The sequence below is a fragment of the Oryza glaberrima genome, chromosome 2 (genome assembly GCF_000147395.1).
Source record: "Oryza glaberrima chromosome 2, OglaRS2, whole genome shotgun sequence".
Classification (NCBI taxonomy): domain Eukaryota; kingdom Viridiplantae; phylum Streptophyta; class Magnoliopsida; order Poales; family Poaceae; genus Oryza; species Oryza glaberrima.
In genome coordinates, this window is record NC_068327.1 from 26,916,139 (window position 1) to 26,928,536 (window position 12,398).

Below are 12,398 nucleotides of genomic sequence, written 5' to 3' on the forward strand. Positions count from 1 at the left end.
GCCGCCCTCCTCCTCATCGGCAGCACTGGCGCCTCCTACGGTCGGGGAGCGGTGGACGCGGCCACCGGGGGTGAGCGCTTGGCACAACATGAGTGATGAGGAGCTGCTCTAGGCGGCGTTGATGGAGCCACAGGTTCGGCGGTTTGGAGCGAGGCACGACGACGAGCGACGGAATGGCACAAGGTAGGCACCAGATCTATCGCCTCCTCTTCCTCTTCCTTTGCCGCCGCCCCGCTGCTCGATCTCCCCGACCCGCGAGTCCTCCTCCTCCTCCTCTCTCTTGGGATATCACGCTGATACCCAGGTACCAAGGCATGATACCCAGGTACCAAGACCTGATACTTAGGTATCAGCTCGATACCCAGGGTACTAGGTATCAGTCGATACCCAGGTACCAAGGCCTGATACCCAGGTACCAATGCTTGACACCTAGGTATTAGCTCGATACCCAGGGTACCAGGTATCAGTCGATACCAGGGTACGAGGTACCAGGTACCAACTGATACCCAAGGTACCAAGTATCAGGATGGAGAGGAGGTAGAGGTTCTAGAGCATGTTGCCGCCGGCGTTGTGGTGACCGAGACACCGAGACCGCCGGCTTCTTCTGCTTCTGTGGCGACGGAGGAGGAGCCACCTGCGCTCACCGGCAAGGAGGCGACGGGAGCAGCGGGCAAGGACGACAACGACCTTGGCGAGGAGCGCGAGGGAGGAGGGGAGAGGCCCCGACGCCGGCAGCGATGGGAGCGCCAGTGGAAGAAGCAGCGCCACAGCGCGCGGAGGCGGCACCGCAGCGGGCGAAGGACGACGTCGTGGAGGCGCGGCGAGATCACCCTCGACGTCGTGCCGTCGTTGTCCACGGCCGCTGGAGACGACGACGACCCCGTCCTCCTGGCCAGCTTCATCTCCGCCTCTCGTTATTTTCTCCTGTGAGAGAGAGAGAGTTTGTGGAGGAGAAGGGAAGGAGATAAGGTAGTGGAGATCTTATCCCGTAGCAACGGGATCCTGTTGTATAGCTGTCCTCGAACCTATTCCACCGCCACGCGAGCAAGGGATGCCATTTTCTTTTTGGCCCCCGCTTGCAGTGTCACATGCAGCCACGCGTATGCTTTTTCTCTTCAATTTTCCCGCAGGAGAACGAGAGAAAACGCACCGTTGGCCGCGTATCAGGGATTCGGGGCATCAAGGTCCAATAGCTGAATAGCACATCGCCATCACAATGCCAGCGCCTCTCCCAGGTGTCGGAACCGGAGAGAGGGAGAGATAGAGAGACCTGGAAGGCTGGAAATCGAGAGCAGCGAGGCGGCGAAACAAGCAGGCGGCCCGGCTCTCAGTCTCATCCCGTGCCTCCTCCGCCTCCCTAATCGTAAGCGCACACTCCACTCCGATTACCTTGTGTTGGTATTTTTGTACTTTCGCTGTAGCTGCTGTTTTTTGGGTCCGAATCGAGCTGAGGGGATTAGGCGCCTAAATTACTTCTGCTAGTTTCGGATTTTGGATGTTCTAGTGCAAAACGGACGGTTGGATCGGCTGCTTGTTTTGTGCGGTTCGACGGAACTGTGGATGTCGTTGTCGATCGAGCGATCGATCTATCGCGCGTGTGGCTAGAACCGTGCGTTCAGCTGTTGTGGCATTCTGTCGAACACCTTATGATCAACCATGGGCAGGTGCGGCTTATAGCAATTTCAGTGTGCTAACTGGAATTAGCAGCGGCCTGTAGGCTAAAACGGTTGTTTGTCTGGAAATCCATACCCTCCCCACATCCTCCCCTTACATGCAGTGATTGTTGCTGATCTGATGGAGTGTACTATCTTCTTTCGGGATGCTGAAAGACCATGGAAAGCTAATTTAAAACATCCCCTTGTTATGCAGTCAATTTTCAGATCATGTTTTGGAAAGCCGTTAAATTTTCGTGCACACTGCACAGATTTGTCCGTCAATAGTTTTCACTTTTGCAGTTTGTCATGCATGTTGACGCGGTCATCCTTGTTAGCCTACTATAATTAGATTGGTGCATGTCGCGTCAGTTACTTTTTAGTTAACCCGCTGTTTAAAACAGTGTGATGGCTGCACCCACATGCAAATGTTGGCTGATATCCAATTTTTAGGACCAGACATGCCAAATTTGCCAAAACATGTTGAAAATTGTGGTCAGTATGTCAGTTATGATCTATCATAATTTTTCGTGCCATTTTTGCTTAAACAACCTCATTCACTTGCTTTAGCAGTATTCTTTATTAAAAATTATCAGTCATTCGTGTGTCAGATTTTTATCTAATAGTATCTTTCCCCTATGAAAGTGCTTGGATTCTCAACTGGTTTTTGTTGTTACAATTGAATTGCAATAACCATATCACTGTCAATGCTCTGATGTAAGAATAATGTAAGAGAAAAAAAAGAGGAGGAAAATATGGATGCAGACAATCTGTGCAGCTGTGCTTCTAGGAGAGTGTCATTTACCTTCAAGTTTTTAGAATTTGCTCATCTTCATCTTTCATTAAAATACATGATTTTTTTTGTGTTCTTCCGTAGCCATGAATGCATGCTCACTCTATAGTTTTCTTAATTTATTCTTGCAGGTCAACCATCTAGATGTCTCAGTCAGTGCAAGGGTCTTTTTGTTAGTTACTTTGCAAAGTTAAACTTGAAATTTTAAAGGATAAAAAAATGTCCAGGACTGCAATAATTTTGCATCGATTTCGTCAAGCAGCTGCCAGTCAGAGCCTCGTAGAGACTTCTCTTCAGTCATGCCCATATTTTGGTGTTCCTCTGAGATGGTTAAGCTGCACAGAGCAAACTTCAAAATGGGAAACTTCTACATCTTATCAGATTGATGACGTAGATCAATATTCACCAATTAGTAGTGTAGCAAAAATCTGCACACATCCCCTTTCATCTCACGTAAACCACTGTTATCACCACAGTCGTTCACTGGGTTTCTCAAGTGTCTCAAGTTCTCGTCGCATGTATTCCTCTGATGCTAGAGCCAAGCCAGAAGATTACAAAAATGCTATGGCCAAAGTTTCTTCTACAGAAACTTCTGAAGTCGGCGCCACAGATCACAGTGGCAACACTTGGATTGATATTTTAGATAGTGCCCCTCACTCTACCATAGATGCTACTGCAGCCGCACTTAAGAAACTGAAGGCGATGACTGATCCAATTGTACCTTGCATCCAGGAGTTATACGCTACCTATCCAGATCTACAGAGGATGGTCATCCCACTTGGTGGGACACTGATGGGTACAGCAGTTGCATGGTTTGTGATGCCTATTGTTCTAAGGAAGCTCCACAAGTACACTTCAGAAAATCCTCTCATAACGCTTGAAGGGGAGTCAACTAAGAAATACATGTCCTATCAAACAAGCTTGTGGAGTGCATTGGAAGATCCTGCAAAATGTATTATCACTTTTATGGCATTTTCACAGATGTAGGTCCAATTTCACACTTCAAGGAGAAATTTATTCGTTTGATGCATAGTATTGTTATAGTACAGGTGCTAGAAATGACATCTAAATTCACCTAATCTTATTCTAAGGGAAATTCCGAAATTCCTCTAGTGTATCTTATATTTTTTAACAAAGATGCTATATGATGCATTTCACACTTGTTTTGTCCTCTAAAGCATTTGTCTGCAGCATTATGTGCAAGAAATTCGTTGGCAAATATATGTTCTTCACTTTTCCTTACAGATTGGTAGCATGATGTTATTTTCTTCTTTTGTACAATATGATACAAATTATAGATACTTTCTTAGTTAGATATAAATATGTAACTGAAATGATTTTTAGTGCTGTAATTCGTTCTGTATGTATGGAATGCATCTAATTCTTTCTCCTTCTTCAGGGCTGCAATTGTTGTGCCAAGTATTTCAGTTTATCTTCCACAGGCATGGAGAGGAGCATTTGTTGTATCTCTTCTGTGGTTTCTTCAGAAGTGGAAAACTAACTTCATTGCTAATATTATGACCAATCAATCTGCTATAGGGATGGACAGAGACAGATTGTTAACATTTGATAAGGTGTCATCGTTAGCACTAATTGCACTTGGAGGAATGGCTCTTGCTGAAGCTTGCGGTGTACCTGTGCAGTCAATATTGACTGTTGGTGGTGTCGGAGGTATGCTCAAGTTTTCAGGAAATAGTACACATAAGAGGCTGTTTGTTTCAACTCATACTTATTTCTTTTCATGACAAATTCCTCTTCAATCTGTATTATGGTAACTTTCCTGCCGATAACTAAAATCTGGATAAAATGTGAACTAACAGCTTTTCCTTTATGCTTCTCTAGGTGTTGCTACTGCTTTTGCTGCTAGAGATGTCTTAGGTAACATACTGAGTGGGCTCTCTCTACAATTTTCAAAGCCATTCTTGGTTGGGGATAACATAAAGGTGCATGCTCATTTTTTGGAACCATGAATTTATTTTTACATAAAATCTGTATGAGCTACCAAGTTTAAAGTCTTGATTCTTCAAATACTCTGGATGAGACGTTCTCTTGTCTTAATAGCTAATATGGTGGAAAGTTCAGATATATGTTTTTTATTATCTAGCCAAGTCACGGTCTGTTAGGAAGATAATCATTTTACAACAACAAAGGAGATGAAAAACGTTGGAGATTTAAATAAAAAATAACTCAACTACTTGATAAAGTTTGAAATAACCCATCCTATCTCAAGCATGTTTCGATTAAATGCATCCTAAGTCTAGAATAGTGCATTATGATTTTTGTTCTTTCAGAAAAAAAAAGGTGCAATTGATTCAACTCTTAGAAAAAGGACTAAGTATTGAAACCATCCAAAATTGACTTGTGAACGCTATATCCTGGCCTCCTGTGTAACATCAGATTCTTATTGGACTTTTTTCGAAGAGTGAGAACGTCAAACTATCAGTGGAAGGAGTAAATGTAGGCTTAGAAAAACAAAAACGTTCACTAAAATTATCAACCATTCAATATTCCATAATCCTGATCAGCAAGCATGCCTTGAGGTGTCTCTTTAGCTTTGATACTCCTATATCGAAATTCAGAGCAATAATACCTGAGTAATTTGAAGTTCTTTCCTTCTGCAGGCTGGGTCAATAGAAGGAAAAGTTATTGAAATTGGACTGACATCCACGTCATTGATTAACCCAGAAAACCTCCCTGTTGTAGTTCCTAACTCACTGTTCTCCAGCCAAGTAATTCCACCTTTGTGGTGATTCTGTTTTACTTTTGTTTCCTGAAAGACAATGCTCCTTGGACATGATTTCCATTTCATAGACCATTGTTTTGACACTGCTTCATGTTGACCCTCCATATGATTTCGTCTGATGATACAGATTATAGTCAATAAATCAAGAGCTGTGTGGCGTGCTAGTGTGGTAAAAATTCCTGTTATAATTGAAGACCTTGAAAAGATTCCTACTATATCAGAGGAGATAAAAGTGAAGTTAAGGTCCAACCCAAGCATTGATGCTCCTTACTGCTATCTCTCACGGTTAGAAAGTTCACATGGAGAGCTTACCATTGGTTGCAACATCAAAAGCATGGTATGTTAATTATACTCTTATCATAGTTCTGACAAGTTTGGAATATTAGTGATTTTTACCTCTCTTGCACTTCGATGTGAAATAAATCAGGGCTTCACAAGCACTTGCTATGGTAAACTGGTACCGACTGGTATGTCCTAGTGGTATAGTCTGCACTGATGTGTGTATGCATGTTTCGTACACAACTGCATATTGACACGAGCTCTACAGAGAACCATGGTTTCGAGCGAAGTAATAGACCGTCCAAAACAACACACATTATTCACTATAGTAGGAACATAATGTCATAGGCTCCAGTGATGTCTTGCACTCACACTGCAAGAAGTCTAGGAGCTCCCACAGCACAGTTGTTGACTGCTTCGTATGAGTAGGACAATTTGTGTATTTTGTTAGATTTTGTCAAATCTTGGGATTACATCATGCAGTTTTATGTTAGTTGTTTACAGATAAATGCATTTAGAGCATTCAAAATGCAGAATGACTATGTTATTATACGCACCTCAGCCTTTCATCCGGAATGGAGGAGAGATGGCGATGAGATAAGAGAGAATATATAGTGAAAGTCTCTACACACCCACCAATGGAGATCACAAAATGTGACTTGACACATATTCGAGGAAGAGGCAGAAAAAGCTAGAAACAGTGCGTTGTATTGTAAAAGTTGTTTCTACAACTCTTTCAGGTTATTATGGCAAAAGCGCTTTCTACGTTGTGAAATGCTCTTAGGAAGCAAATTAACAAAATGACTGCTCTTTTTAGTGGGGCTTGATAACTCAACCTGAACTTGATGATGTGTTTATAAAGAGCTGTTAGCTTAGAGAGTTAGAAAAGTCATTTGTATTCTATTTTCTTGATTACTCTTAACAATATTTTTATGATACTTTTGTAGAGAAGAGACGAATGGACAACAGTGGAACAAGATATTCTTTTGAAAGCTGCCAGCATTGTCAAGCAATACGAATCTTGAACTTGCGAGCACATTACAGTTCTGTTCTATCCCTCTCCATTTTACTGCGAGAAGAGGTTAAAGTGGTTACTCTTTTTCTAGTTTGGTATGGGTATATGGGACTGTAAATAGAGTTCTCATGTCCCATACTCTAATGTTTTGATCACATGTGCCATATGCCTTTCCTATTTAAGGAAGTGACCCTTTGTCATCCTACTGTTACATGGATACAAGAAAAGGAGAAGAAAGATGAATCACCTATGCACTTCTGTGTTCTGTCCGCCTAATGGATTATACTTGGCTGAATTCCCAATCCTTGCATACATCCACGTCTATGGTCATCGTCTTGTTTCCTTCCTGTCCTTTGGGAGACGACAGCACCCTGCAGCAATTTCGCATTGGAGACTGCAGATTCATGTAAAACTGACAGTTAATATACTTTGTACACTGCTGTGATTAAAAATTGCTCAATCCTCTGTTCATAAATCATCAATGTGAGATCGGTGAGGATTACCCGGTCCCATAAGCCGGGGTCAGGTTTCTTGAGCACGACTACGGTGTCGAGCAGCGCGTCCGGGTCGGCGATCTTCCACCGGCACGGCGGGCGCATGTCATTGCGGTGGCGCCACCGCTGGTACGTCGTCACGGTGGTCTCCCCGTCGCGCGCCACCGTGCGGCGCGCCGACGAGAGGTAGTAGAACGACGGCTTCTCGCAGGGGCGGCGCGCCAGGGGCCTCGTGTTGAAGGCGTGCGCCTTGTAGTCCGCGCGCTTGTACCAGTTCAAAAATGTCCGCGCCGGCAGCTCCATCTCCCGCGCCGAGATCCTGCCCCTCGACGCCATCACCACGAACCCCCACGACACGGACACCGTCCACCGGTTGCGCGCGTCGTAGCATATCGACTGCTGCACGGCCCCCGCCGAGTCCAGCGCCACCGGCCCTTCGAACAGCCTCCGCAAAGCCGCCGGCCGCGACCGCGCGTTGGGGAAGAGCGGCCGCACCACGTCGAGGTGGTGCAGCGACACGAGCGGCGCCACCGGGTGGGCGGCGAGGAGGCCGAGGAGGTCGCCGTACACGTCGTACTGGTGGAACCCCGGGTGCCTCGTGAGCGGCACGCCCAGCTCCGCCATGCACGCGTGGATCCGGTCGTCGCTCCCGTACAGCGACGGGTACCGGTGGATGCAGGCGTCCTGCATCCGCTCCAGCCTCGCCGCCAGCGGCTGGCTGATGGCGAACCCGCCGCCGCCGAACGCCATCCCGTACGAGAAGAAGATGTTCTGCAGGTGGCTCTCGGAAGGGTAGCCAATGTAGTACGGCTGCCGGTGATCCAGCTTCTGGAGGACCGCGACGAGGTTGTCTGGCAGGAAGACGGTGTCGTCGTCGCCCATGACGTACCAGCGCACGCCGGAGAGGCCGAGGCGGAACGTCTCGGAGACGATGCGGGAGATGCGGATGGCGGAGCGGTGGCCGCGGCGGTTCTTGTAAGGGAAGCCGGAGGTGTTCGACGAGATCTTGATTGGTGGCAGCCCGTCTGGCACGCCGGACTCCCGCACCGGCTGATCCATCCACACGAACCCGCGCATTCCGGCGTTAGGGCGCCACCAGATCTTGATATAATCCTTCCGCTTCTCCCACAGCCGAGCGGACGCCGCGATGCCGAACACCACGTGCTGCAGCGTCGTCGCCGCCATCGACACCGGGGCGGGTGGCGGCGTAGACAAGGAGGACGACGACGGCGTGTGGTTGCGGGTGGTGGAGAGTTGGGACAGAGAAACGGAGGAGGTGACGATGGGGCGATCAGGTGGGCAGGACGGCGTGGAGGAGAGAATGGCGTGGAGGGTGTACAGGATGTAGAGGACGGTGAACGGAACAATCAAGATGATGAGGTAGCGGAGGAGGGTGGCCGCGAGGGTCTCCTTGCCGCCGCCGCCGGCGGCCTTCATTGCGCGCGCCGTCTCTGACCGTCTTTACGGTTTCACCTCCTCGTTGCCGTTGCCGTCGCCGTCGGCGGCGAAAAGCGAGAGCTCTCCTGGCGAGAGGAACGGATTGGATTCGCTGGAAGCGATAGATTTTCACGGGGAATGGATCGGATTGGGATGGCGTGGCGTGAGAGCTCGTCGGGTCGCGCATTCTGCTCGCGCGCCGCGCGTGGCGCGTTTGATGGGAGCGGTTTGGCTCCTCCTCGGCTCCGTTTGTTTGTTTCAAGAGATCTCCCCCTCTTCGGTTTCGATTCGCAACCTTCGCTCCGTGGACCTCACTGGTTATGGTTTCGTGGGCTTCAATTCGTGGTTCATGGGCTTTCAGAAACAGTAACTGGACAGCAGATGGGCTCATGGCCCAAACCAGTAGAAGAGACTTGGACTTTGAGCCCAGCAGAAAAGAGGAATAGTCGCTCTGATTCCGCTCTAAGGCTGAACCTGTGGTCTCTTTCTCCGGACGGACAAACGCCCAATCTTGACAGGCACAGGGGCGAGAGAGTGCTCGGGTTGTCACTGTTACAGCTAAAAAAGCATGTGATTCCTTCCCTTGTCGTCAGGGCGAGGCACATGGATCATGAGATGCACAATATCTGTCTGCGGGTGGCATCTGTGTCGAGTGACCAACTGACCATGCATGGTCAAGTTCGGGAGTCCTGCTGCTAGAGTGTCTCTACATGCCAGCACGCATCTATATATATGATATGATGTATGTCCCTCTTGTTGTTTCAACAAGGCTGAAGTGATGCAGATAGTAGGATTTTATTGTTTATGAAGTTCCTTAAAAAGAAAAAAAGGGTTAGATCTCTGCTATTCAATCTACTACAGTTTGTAGTGGGTCACTTGATGTCCTTTGAACTGTAGTCGTACCACTTGAGCTATCGGAAGAGATTCAGTAGAGATCGTCCTTAGATTTCTTCCCTCGTAGACAAACTCGGGAAGGATATTAGTCCCTTTCTACGGGGTGAACCCGCGACAGCGAGACGGGAATCGGGCGTAGTCCACCCGATTCACGGCACGTCGAAAGCGTGTTGGGCCTCAGTTCGCTTGTTAATTGCTGGCTTGCTGCTTCTCAGGTTGAGGAATCCGCCACATTTTGCCACACGCGATGGGTTCGTCGCTCTAACTGTGACGGAATGACACGCGATAGTACATAGCTGCTCTGCCGATTTCGGTGTAGTGTAAAAGATGCGAAGGCACGAGGCGGCTTCTGGACTTCACTTGTCACTTGAGATTTCTTCTTGTTTATTATACTCGTATAATAGCTGTGTTGCGTGCAGGCTGGCAGCCGCGAAACCTACGATGGCCGCCGCGTGAGCTTACGAATGTTCGACGCAGCTGCACGGGGACGGAATTAGATTAGTGCCCGGGCGTGGCTGCTGCTGCCGCTGCCTGCCTGGAGCCGGTAGTCTGTCGCTGTCGAGAGCAACGCGTTGACCGGATTTAGCCGCATATTTAATGGATGTGCTCTCTATCTACCCGTCCGTCCTGTTAGCCGCGCGATGACGTGAGTGAAACCGGTCAACACAGGCCGTCGGTCGGTTAGATCACGCGAGATCTTCGTGCTCAGATGAGGTAAAACTCGGTGACCGTTCAGAATCGGTGAGCCAAAGGAGACGGGTAAGATTTGAATAGCGTGGGGAGATTGGATTAAACGGCTTGCCAAATTAGCAAGCACCAAACTGTGGCACTGCTCTGCTTCAACAAATTTAATATACTACTAGTAATCTGCAAAAAAAAAAGGATTCACAACTTCGCAGGCTTGGAAGGTGGAATCGACCTATATAGCAGCAAACTATTCCTACTTGTGTTTTTTTGGGGGGAGTTCTCCTTGGCGCCTATGTACAAATCAGGACGCCTATGTGCCCGTGTGCCGTAGTTGAGGCAGCTCTGTCATGCCGGTTGCAACGAAATTGACCGGGGCGGTGGATTGGCGGGCTCACTGGAAACCACCCAAGCCGTTGAGCAGCAGCTCGTGTGGTCGCAGCAGCGTCGGGGTGGGAGCCAGCGGCAGCGGGGATGGGTAGTACGAGAGGTCGTAGTCGGAGGGGTCAGGCAGGCCGGAGGCGGCGGGCAAGAGCTCGTCGGGGATGAGCGGCGCGCGGCAGAGCGGGCAGGTGCGCTGCTCGTGGGCCATCCAGCGGTCGAGGCAGCCGCGGTGGAAGACGTGGCGGCAGTTGGACAGCCGCCGCACCTCGTCGCGCCCGCAGATGCCGCTGAGGCAGACCGCGCAGTCGCCGCCACCGCACACCGCCGCCGGGGCGGACGCCACCAGCTCGTCGAACCGCACCACGGGGAGGGCCTCCTCGATGGCCATCGGCGGAATCGCCCTGAACTCGGGCCGGCGGTGCTGGAGCGCCGACGACGACGCCCAACCCTCCGCCATCCCGCCGCCGCGCCCCTGCAGCATCAGGTCCTGCTCCGTAGCCGCCAGGCCGGGCGGGTTGTCGATGAGGTCGCCGAGGCCGACTGCGTGGAAGGCCCAGAGGAGGAAGCGATGGAGGTGGCCGAGGAGGAGGAGCACCTGGAGCAGCAGCCTCGGGAGGAGCAGCTCCGAGTAGCCCACCGGGAAGCCCATGGCGGCGTCGATCTTGGATACAGCCGAATTGTGAGCTGAGCTGAGGTGAGCTTGCGTCTGTGCGGTGCGTGCGTGGTGGGGAGGGGAGCGAGTGAGGAGGCGGCGTTATATAAAAGCGGGGAGGAGGTGAGGGAAGCAGAGGAGAGGAGAGAGGGGGCGGAGAATTAACGCGGAAAGATCGTCGAGGCTGGGGGGAGTCGCTGGTTGGTTGGTTACCTTGTTGGTTTGTGCGTGCGCGTGGGTGTGCGTGTTGCGGTGCGGGTCGTGGGCTTGGCTTGGGTGGACTGGACTGGCTAGGCGCGCGGTCAGTAGCAGAGTGGAGTAGCAGCAAGGCGTAGCAGCGTGATCTGCTTTAGCCGTAGCAACTTGCCTACTCCTACTTGTGTAGGTAGGCCCTCCCCGTCCCTCTTGCGTAAGTAGGCCCTCACCGTCCCTGCAGGCTGGCTGCAAACACCGCTCCCAGTTTACTTCGGCCGCCTTTAGTTTTATTTAAAGTTTTTCTTCAAACTTCCAACTTTTCTATCGTATCAAAACTTTCCTACACACAAATTTTCAACTTTTCAATCACATCGTTCCAATTTCAACCAAACTTTCAATTTTTGCGTGAACTAAACACAGACAAACTGATGAAAGATTTGTTGCCGAGGGCTCGTGCAGTTCGCGGTAAACCTGGTAAGATTCTTACATCTAGCATAACGTCCATACTGTACGTTACATGGGACTGGATGAAATTGAGTAGGCTCAGTTTTTTTAGGGCAGTAGCAGTGCGCCCTACCTCCCAAGAAGCTCAAGGACGTCCACGTAGGAAAATGCAAACATGGCTTCTATATACACAGTGCGCGGAGCTTAATGTGGGCAAGCCCAAAAAACTTTTTACCCATATCTGTTCCACCACGAAAGCATTTGTTGCTTTCTCCGTCGCTCCTTCGCTCCTTCCCCCTCTCTCTCGCTCACACGGCGACCTCCCTCCCCCGCCCCCTTCTCTCCGTCCTCTCCACGCGGCGCATGGTGGCGATCCCCCGTCCCTCCACTCCTCCGACAGGCGGCACAGATCCAGCGCCGCTTGGAAGAAGAAGCGGGCGCTTCTCCCCTTCCTCCCCCCCCCAAAGGATCTGCCGGTGGCAAATGGGTCAGCGGCTAGTGGCGGCACGGATCGGGTCACGACGGAACAACGACGACAACAAGGTCAGGCGCCAGATCCGCTGCCTCCTCTTCTTCCGCTACCGCCATCTTCCCTTCTTTCCTCGGGATGGTGGCCTCACCGGCGACCACCGCTGCATGGGATGTGGGGGTGTCGCACAAGGCCATGCCTCTCCCAACGTGTCGTCCGACCCATTCCTCACCCCACCCTGACAAACCAAGAAAAAAAACGGG

At 50.1% G+C, this 12,398-nt stretch overlaps 3 protein-coding genes across 4 annotated transcripts; 1 reads left to right on the forward strand and 2 right to left on the reverse strand.

Annotated features, from left to right (window-relative positions):
- The first annotated feature begins 1,149 nt into the window (after positions 1-1,149).
- Positions 1,150-6,718, forward strand: LOC127763489 (mechanosensitive ion channel protein 1, mitochondrial-like). Of its 2 annotated transcripts, XM_052288209.1 has the most exons (7): positions 1,151-1,363; positions 2,577-3,428; positions 3,845-4,116; positions 4,288-4,388; positions 5,067-5,174; positions 5,316-5,525; positions 6,415-6,718. In XM_052288209.1, the coding sequence occupies exons 2-7, from the start codon at positions 2,665-2,667 to the stop codon at positions 6,490-6,492; spliced, it is 1,533 nt and encodes a 510-aa protein (XP_052144169.1). In that variant the 5' UTR covers positions 1,151-1,363; positions 2,577-2,664; the 3' UTR covers positions 6,493-6,718. The 2 variants fall into 2 exon arrangements, with proteins under 2 accessions (XP_052144170.1, XP_052144169.1); XM_052288210.1 differs by lacking the exon at positions 5,067-5,174 and having other exon boundaries at positions 1,150-1,363.
- Positions 6,719-6,757: 39 nt separating this feature from the next.
- LOC127763488 (uncharacterized) lies at positions 6,758-8,670 on the reverse strand. Its single transcript, XM_052288208.1, has 2 exons — positions 6,986-8,670; positions 6,758-6,876 (listed from the first exon to the last, which is right to left on the reverse strand). The coding sequence occupies exons 1-2, from the start codon at positions 8,411-8,413 to the stop codon at positions 6,763-6,765; spliced, it is 1,542 nt and encodes a 513-aa protein (XP_052144168.1). The 5' UTR covers positions 8,414-8,670; the 3' UTR covers positions 6,758-6,762.
- A 1,400-nt stretch (positions 8,671-10,070) lies between these two features.
- Positions 10,071-11,143, reverse strand: LOC127761548 (brassinosteroid-responsive RING protein 1-like). The gene has a single exon (XM_052285857.1). The coding sequence runs from the start codon at positions 11,022-11,024 to the stop codon at positions 10,386-10,388; it is 639 nt and encodes a 212-aa protein (XP_052141817.1). The 5' UTR covers positions 11,025-11,143; the 3' UTR covers positions 10,071-10,385.
- Between the last annotated feature and the right edge of the window lie 1,255 nt (positions 11,144-12,398).

What these genes read in the sequence shown, in the direction of transcription:
- LOC127763489 (XM_052288209.1), top strand. Translation starts at nt 2,665, where the DNA reads ATGTCCAGGACTGCAATAATTTTGCATCGATTTCGTCAAGCAGCTGCC. An exon ending in GACTGTTGGTGGTGTCGGAG is followed by an intron (nt 4,117 to 4,287) that starts GTATGCTCAAGT and finishes ATGCTTCTCTAG; the next exon opens with GTGTTGCTACTGCTTTTGCT. An exon ending in TGGTTGGGGATAACATAAAG is followed by an intron (nt 4,389 to 5,066) that starts GTGCATGCTCAT and finishes TTCCTTCTGCAG; the next exon opens with GCTGGGTCAATAGAAGGAAA.
- LOC127763488 (XM_052288208.1), bottom strand. Translation starts at nt 8,413, where the DNA reads ATGAAGGCCGCCGGCGGCGGCGGCAAGGAGACCCTCGCGGCCACCCTC. An exon ending in ACCCCGGCTTATGGGACCGG is followed by an intron (nt 6,877 to 6,985) that starts GTAATCCTCACC and finishes ATGAATCTGCAG; the next exon opens with TCTCCAATGCGAAATTGCTG.
- LOC127761548 (XM_052285857.1), bottom strand. Translation starts at nt 11,024, where the DNA reads ATGGGCTTCCCGGTGGGCTACTCGGAGCTGCTCCTCCCGAGGCTGCTG.